Raw genomic sequence first — 8,242 nt, forward strand, 5'->3', positions numbered from 1 at the left:
TAGCTAATGTTTGTTTCTGTATATTAACCTGGTGAGTGTAGCCTGAGCTCCAACCACCACTTAACTGTTAGGAGCCTATGAAAGTCCAACTACAAGCTAGTCTTTAACAGGCTGTGTTTATTTTATACAAATATTAGCTACTTTCCATACCCTGTATGTGCTATGGCTGAAAGTATCTGGTAACATTAGTCTACAGCTGTTAATATCAAATTCATGCTAGTAATTGTTTTCGCTTTGCGCCCCTTAAATAAGCTGAGCTGATACAGGGTCAAGAAACACAAGTGACCTTTAACACACTGGCAGATGAGCTACACAGCGGCTAACATACGAACGTAAAGCGTCAGCATGCAGCTTTGAGCTGAAACACTCTTCTATCAGGAGAAGTATATCATGATCAATAATGTTTTTTTAAAAGTATTTTGACGACCACTCACGGTACTCCTCTTGACGCCGCTATGACTCTTTGGGTTAGCTAGCAGCACACAGAGCACCGCACAGCGCGAACAGCCTTCTGGGCTTGTTGACATTTCTACCAACAAGGGTGCAGCCACGAGCTCTCGGACATTTAGAAATATGTTACACTAGCGGCGACTATGGACGCGTACATTTCACCAAATCACTCAGTAACAGAAGTTTAATTTCACGTGTGTTTGCGAGATGCTAAAGTTAGCCTGGAAGCTAATGTCAACATAGATTAGCTGACTGTGACTGCGTGGCTGTGCTGAGCTGTGGATGCAACCTGTGTTCAAACTTAGTATTTTTGAACCGTGACACCGGCTGAACAACGAATACAGACTGTCAGGATGAGGATTTTAAGGTTTCTGAGGAGCAGCGCGTCCATAGGGAAGGACATTGACTATTATTCCAAGTTTTCACCCTCCCCTCTCTCAATGAAGCAGTTTCTGGATTTTGGTAAGAGGCTGACACACACTGTACAAACACTAGTGACTTCATGACCACATTTATGTCATTTTGTCAGCGATCACTTAATACAAAGTACTTGTTACCTCCCCTCGCAGACAGCACACCCAGGAGTTGTGTGCAGTTGAATCAAATCATGAATTAGCCCATTAAACACATACCTCACATCTGCTGTGGGTCACTTGGTTGTTGTAGTTTTATTGAACACAAAGTGCTGACATGTAAGTATACCAGCAAGATAGAAAATACACAAGCCACCCTAAGGTCCTTGTCATTCCCTTATATATACATATATATATATACACACACACACACACACACACACACACACATATACATACATACATATATATATATATATGTGTGTGTGTGTGTGTATATGTATGTGTGTGTGTGTATATATATATATATACACACACACACACACACACACACACACACACACACATATATATATATACACACATACATACACACACATACACACACACACACACATATATATATATACACACATACATACACACACATACACACACACACACACATATATATATATATATATATATAGTGCTTAGAGGTGCATCTCACTAAACAAAATGATCAAACCATTGTCTGGGGAAGCTTCGCATTTTGCTCAGTTTGTAATGTGGCCTTGGTGGCAGCTAGGGGTCGAGGATATTGGGAAGGTTTTTTTTTATCACAATAGTGACATTGTAGTAAGTTTACTGGAATGATTATTTAGAAATTAATTAATAACTGGAATAACCAGTTATAAATAAATAAACTACTTTTATTAGTAGAACACTCATAAACATTCAGTGTTATTAAGCTGTCTGGCTCATTAATTTCTGGCTAAATCCGTTGGAGGAGACAGATGCATATTGTCTCACGGTGTACGTTATCGCATATCATATCATACCCCACAGGCAGCAACAACGAAGGATCATTTTTGTGACAACTTTTTTTTCCTCCTATACTAATTCAGTTTAAATACTAAGAATTCTGATTTTCCTTCAGGCTCAGAAAATGCATGTGAGAAAACATCATTCGCCTTCCTCAGACAGGAGTTACCTGTGAGGTTGGCAAACATCATGAAAGAGATCAACTTGTTGCCAGACAACTTACTGAGGACTCCATCAGTCCGGCTGGTCCAGGGCTGGTATGCAGATTACGTTCTGTTGTAATCATCTCTCAGATTACGCTGGTGCCTGCAAACAGACAGTGATGCTTATTTTTTTTCCATATGCAGGTACATGCAGAGTCTTCAGGAGATTCTTGAGTTCAAAGACAAGAATGCGGATGATGAGAAAGTCACATACGAGTGAGTAAATTACAACATACATCAGCACTGGCAGCTTTATGGCTGACATTTATGATGTTTTATTCGATGACAACGCTCATGTAAATAAGGGGTTTTGGTTTTTTATGCTTTGGTGTAATCATCATTTCTTTATTTAGTTTCACAGATGCGGTAATAAAAGTCAGAAATCGGCACAATGACGTCATTCCCACCATGGCTCAGGGAGTCGTGGAGTACAAGGAGACGTACGGCACAGACCCGGTCGTCAGCCAAAATGTTCAGTATTTTCTTGATCGTTTCTACATGAGCAGAATATCCATCAGGATGTTGCTCAACCAGCACAGTGAGTAGATTCTCTTTGACCATGTCGTAATAATATGATGTGCTAACAGTGCACTGTGGTTGTAGGAAATCAAGACTCTAAATACGGATGAGCTTTAAATGACCGTTTTTACACCTTTTGAGTGAGCAAAATGTTAATTCAAGCGTGAGATGTTAAAGGGCAAATAGATAGCAAGGATTATTTTGTTTTGGAAAAAGAGGTCCCTTCTTGCACCTCTTCACAGTCTGTTTTAGGCATGTGATCTTTATTGTTATCGATATTTTACTATAAGAGCAGCGCATACTTAAATGAGTAATTTAATGCCGGTTTCCTGCTGTAATACACAGTATAAGGACATACTAATAAAACAAAACAAAAAGGAAACACTAAAAGAAAGTACAGACACAACATTCACAGGGTTACAATTAGAATATGATAAAAAGAGAAAAGAAAAGGACACATATCATATGTTAAACAATAGGAAACAGCATTTTGAATGGGCTTTTCCTGTATGTCTTGAAATAGAGTGATATTTTAAGGAAAAAAAACAAAACAATTTCCAAGACGGCGCCTTTAAGAATCCGTTGTAGATAAGTGATTCAGGCAACATCAGCAGCAGGATACACAGTGTTCAACATCATGCTGATGATGGCTTATAGCTGAAACCTGTCTTTTCTGACAATAAAAAATAAGATTATTGATCTGCGAGTGCCAGTGTTCAGTTTGTTTTACAGCATCACAGTTAAAATGAACTAAAACTGATTAAATGTTGCATTTTAAGTCTGAATTTGGTTCTAGGGATTCTGAAAACTTGAACAAAACATGAGAGTCGATTAGTTAATTAATTGTTCAAGTAATTTTTTAAACCAAAATGAAAAAAAATGTTTGCTTATCTTATGTGATACTGATTATTATTCGTCTAGGAAATGGTGTTGGGCATTTGCCACCATCATCGTTTAACACGTTCTGCTGCAGCGTATTGTTACATCCATGTGTGTGTTTTACTCCAGCTCTCCTCTTCGGTGGGAAGGTGAAGGTGAACCCAGCACATCCCAAACAGATTGGCAGTATTGATCCAACCTGTCGTGTCAGCGAGGTTATCAGAGGTGAGTGTCTCTGCGAGAACACAAACAGTTTACGAGGAACCTGCTGTGACACGTTATGTTGTTGTTCAAGTATTCAAGTGTCTTTCCTGTTTTCTCTCCTGAAAACAAACCTCTTCCTCGTAGATGCCTACGAAAATGCACGAAACCTTTGTGACCGGTACTACATGAACTCTCCTGAGCTGGAGCTGGAGGAATTCAACGGTAATTTGTTGGGACGAAGTCCGAAAGTGCACTTTTAATTATGTACATTACAAGGACAAGATAACTCCGATATTTTTCATTTAGGGTTTGAAATGGTATAAATGGTCCAGAATAATGTCTCCACTGGCAGCGGAGAAGGTGCTGCGAATAAGCTACAATGGCTGCAGCGTAATCCTCCAGGGCAACTGCGAGTGTCTGACAACATTATGGAAAGAATCCCTGCAGAGATAAATTCTGTTTTGTTTAACCAGAAACAGCCTTAATGTCGCTCACTTCAAAGCAACCAGACTCCATTGATAAAAACAGTAATTTTACACTTGAGTTTTTGGTCTATCACTGTCTTGGTTAGTTAGTTTGTTTGTGTTATTGTGTGACTTTGGTGGTTTAAAGGGTTATTTCAGATTCAACACAATATCAGTGTAACACAAATAAACTAACTAATCCAGGCAGCAGTAGACCAGACACTTCCCTTTTTCTGCAAGATAAAATTACTGATTTTGTCAATGGTGCCTGGTGTCTTTGAACTGAGTGAATTAATGACTGTTTTTGGTTAAACAAATAGGATGTCACAGGTCTGTCCCTGAAGGTACCCTCTCTGTAATGTTGTCTGATAGTTCAAATAACAATCTGAGCCTTTAAAAATACTGGAGTTATCTTTTAAGCACTTAATGAATAATTAAATCTGACTTGCCTAATTTAACCGTATCTGATCTGAATATCTATCTGAATTTAGTGCATTCTTTGATCATCTGTTTGTCCTGACAGTCAAAGAGCAGGGAAAGCCCGTCACGGTGGTCTACGTTCCCTCTCATTTGTATCATATGGTGTTTGAACTTTTTAAGGTAGGATTTTCTTTTCAGGCTCATAACTGGACAACTAGTTCAACATGATGCAGTTTTACATTTTCACATGTTGTCTATCTCTTAGGTTAAACACTTGGAAAAACTCTTGTGCACTTTCTTTGTTGCAGAATGCCATGCGGGCCACCATGGAGTTATACGGCGATGCCTTGGAGTATCCTCCTGTCCGTGCACAGATCGCTCTGGGAACTGAAGACCTGACAGTCAAGGTGAAGCTGAGCTGCTGTCTTTTTTCATTTTTTATCAAAACCCACCAGTGAAAATGTTTGATTTGAAGATGAAAATCCCCTTCTGGGATTTGTATGCCTCATGGTTATTGACCTTGGAGTTTCAGTTCAGACCGTGTATTCTTCTTCAGGTGAGTGATCGTGGAGGAGGCGTGCCACTGCGAAAGATCGACAGGTTGTTCACCTACACGTACTCCACGGCTCCCCGGCCCAGCATTGACGGGTCCCGCGCTGCTCCTCTGGTCAGTATTCCTGATGTATGATGATCAGTGGCTTATGAATTACTGTGGATGGACGTGAGCCCACTTTTCTCTTTGCTCAATCACTTCTTCTGACATTCTTCACCAAGACTTAAACAACTCGTATTCTATATAACAATCAGAGAGATGTTATTGGCCGTTGGGGTCACCTTTATATTCCAGAAAGAAAATTGTGCAGACTTCCCACATAACCTCATAAAAATGTGAGATTTGTACTGAGTCCTACCTTTTTCAAGAGCTCTCAGCCGCATCAGACGGTCCTTGTGAGTGGCTGCAGTTCGCTCTTTGAGATGTTGACATGCGAGCTCGGTGGCTGTTGTGATTGAATCCACAGCGCTCTTAAGGTCCTCACGTTTAAAAGTCCAGCTTTAAAATTCATTCTTGACCTTTTTGAAAGAGTAGATGACAAAAAAAAATAATCACAACTGACCCACTTACTCGCTTTTTCCACAGCATTCAGTTGTATCACACGGTTTTATTATTGTAGCGTTACTTAAAATAGAGAGATATTTCCATAATATTTCCATAATTTTGCCTTTTGTCAGTAAGTATGTTGTATCAGTTTGTTCCAATGCCAAACTAACTTCAGCCTAACTCTAACAGGTGTGACTGTCATAGTATTTTCTCTTTGACGTAAAACTGTAACCGCACAGTTGTTTTAAATGAGCGTTGCTTTATTTCTGTCTAGGCTGGTTACGGCTACGGCCTGCCCATCTCTCGCCTGTATGCGCGGTACTTCCAAGGGGACCTGAAGCTGTACTCTCTGGAGGGTTATGGAACCGATGCGGTGATCTACATTCGGGTAATTGAGTTTTATATTATCAGCACGCGTGTGTCTCATACGAGGAAAGGAGAACGCGTGCGTAGTGTACATTTGAACTTTCTTCTCTCGATCCTCTGTCAGGCGCTCTCCACAGAGTCCATCGAGAGGCTCCCCGTGTACAACAAGTCGGCCTGGAAACACTACAAGACGATCCACGAGGCCGATGACTGGTGCGTCCCCAGCAAAGAGCCGAAGGACATGACAACATTTCGCAGCTTCTAGATCCCAACGGCTGCAGTCCTGTAGCGAAATGTGAGAGAGGTTGTTGTATATGAATGGAGGTGCTTGTGTGGGTAATAACAATGAATACGTTCAGTGTCTTCATACACAGATTAAAAAAAAAAAAAAAAGAATAGAACAAAGTTTTAGTGCCATATATTTGAAATAGAACAACAGATTTTGGAGTGCAGCAGAACTCAATTAAAAAAAATCCACATTTTTCCTACTTACTCCTACTTGTACCACTAACGGTAACGACTGGGAGTAACCAGGTTCATGGAAAACCACCTTCCCGTTGAAAGCGAAGCCCGACCAATAACGGACTTGACATTTGAGTTTTAAAAACTCCTGATAACGACGCTTAGATCAGTATTTTATTTATTTATTTATTTATTTTAACATGATCACATAAACATTCTTAGTAAGGATCCCTTAACACTGTTTCTAAAATGAAATGTCGTTTTTTGATGCTTTGAGAACAACAAACTCGGCACAGGAAATCTCAGCTGAAGCTATCCAGATATTCAGACCCCACAAAGGATCAGAGCTGAAAGGTTTTTTTTTAAGATTTGGCTCTATTCATCCTTTAAGGTGTTAATACTACTACTACTACTACTACTACTACTACTACTAATAATAATAATACATTATTATTATTATGAACAAAGTGACTGATTTGACTGGTTTATGGTATTTTTTTCATTGCTTTGCTGTTTTTATTTTGCTGAAAGTTGAACTTAAGCTGGTGGTGTGATGTTAAAAAACTCAGTCGCTGCTTGTTTTTAAGTCGTTTTCTGCCGATGAGTGTTTTTGGTCAAAATGTTTTCATTCAGGGCATTTCCTTTTCCTTCAGTTGGATTGAAGGGTAGTATTGATGGGTCTGCAGCGTGTTTAGTTTTCTTCCTGAACTCTGTTATATCAGTTTATTGTTGCAAATCTGAAACAAGATGAACCTTATTTTTTCTCACAAGAGTTTCATGTACAGTACGATTCATGTTTTCCATGTTACTCTAAAGCACTCCTGCTGTATCGTTCATGTCCAGTAAAAATAAGTATTCAAACACACAGCTGCTTATTTGTGTCAGACGTCTCTCAGTGAAGGTGGAAGTCATCACTTCTTTGTGCCACTAAATGCTACTTTTGGTCAGATTCCTGTTTGTAACATCACTTTCTAGCTGTTTAATCAAATTTTGAGCAGGTACAGTGATTGCAAGCTAAATGCAAACATAAATTACTGTGGGAAGGTTACAGCATGTATCCAGAATGACCATTTGAGGGAATATTTGGATAAAAAAAGAGAAAAACAAACTCTAAATTTCTCACGATGATAGTCATATCTGAGGGATTGCAAATTTACTATTGTGTAAAAGGTGGTTCTGTTATGATTCAGTTCTTAAGAAAGGTGTATAAAACCTGTCCTGCCATGGGGAATATGTAGCTCAACTGAGGGAAAAAACTGTTCATATAAATTATATAACAATGAATTTATATATATCATTCAACAATTGTAACTTAACACTCTAGAACTTAAATTCAAATTTCCAGAATGGTAACTTAACATTTTAAAACTAGAACAAAAACTAAAAATTCTAGAATTGTAATTTAACGTTCATTCTACACATCACAGTGCAGCATTCTAGAACTGTAACTTCACGTTCTAGAAATTTCAGAACTGAGGTTGTCACTTGCGAAGAGACACAGTTCTACACAGAGAACAGCCTGATTCGAATACTGTTGTAATCTGTAGTATGAGCCTCACAATTAAGTCAAGAGAAATGACCACCATCACTTTCAGACATGAAGGTCAGTACAGAAACTTTGAGGAAGAACTTTGAATGGACTCGCAGGTGCCGTCGTGAAAACTATCAAACGCTGTGATAAAACTGGATCTCATGAAGACCTCAGGAGAGGAAGACCAAAAGTCACCTCTGCTGCAGAGGATAAGTTCATCAGAGTAACCAGCCTCAGATTAAAGCCAACATACATGCTTCACAGAGTTC

General features: G+C 39.1%; 1 protein-coding gene across 1 annotated transcript; it reads left to right on the forward strand.

Moving 5' to 3' along the window:
- The first annotated feature begins 489 nt into the window (after nucleotides 1–489).
- Nucleotides 490–7,275, forward strand: pdk1 (pyruvate dehydrogenase kinase, isozyme 1). The gene is made up of 11 exons (XM_070838696.1): nucleotides 490–912; nucleotides 1,942–2,083; nucleotides 2,174–2,245; nucleotides 2,383–2,567; nucleotides 3,557–3,652; nucleotides 3,776–3,853; nucleotides 4,619–4,695; nucleotides 4,824–4,922; nucleotides 5,072–5,182; nucleotides 5,889–6,002; nucleotides 6,105–7,275. The coding sequence occupies exons 1-11, from the start codon at nucleotides 804–806 to the stop codon at nucleotides 6,243–6,245; spliced, it is 1,224 nt and encodes a 407-aa protein (XP_070694797.1). The 5' UTR covers nucleotides 490–803; the 3' UTR covers nucleotides 6,246–7,275.
- The last annotated feature ends 967 nt before the right edge of the window (nucleotides 7,276–8,242 follow it).

Source organism: Pempheris klunzingeri, chromosome 10 (assembly GCF_042242105.1).
Source record: "Pempheris klunzingeri isolate RE-2024b chromosome 10, fPemKlu1.hap1, whole genome shotgun sequence".
In the NCBI taxonomy this organism is placed as follows: Eukaryota; Metazoa; Chordata; class Actinopteri; order Acropomatiformes; family Pempheridae; genus Pempheris; species Pempheris klunzingeri.

What these genes read in the sequence shown, in the direction of transcription:
- pdk1 (XM_070838696.1), top strand. Translation starts at nt 804, where the DNA reads ATGAGGATTTTAAGGTTTCTGAGGAGCAGCGCGTCCATAGGGAAGGAC. An exon ending in GTCCGGCTGGTCCAGGGCTG is followed by an intron (nt 2,084 to 2,173) that starts GTATGCAGATTA and finishes TTCCATATGCAG; the next exon opens with GTACATGCAGAGTCTTCAGG. An exon ending in CTGAAGACCTGACAGTCAAG is followed by an intron (nt 4,923 to 5,071) that starts GTGAAGCTGAGC and finishes ATTCTTCTTCAG; the next exon opens with GTGAGTGATCGTGGAGGAGG.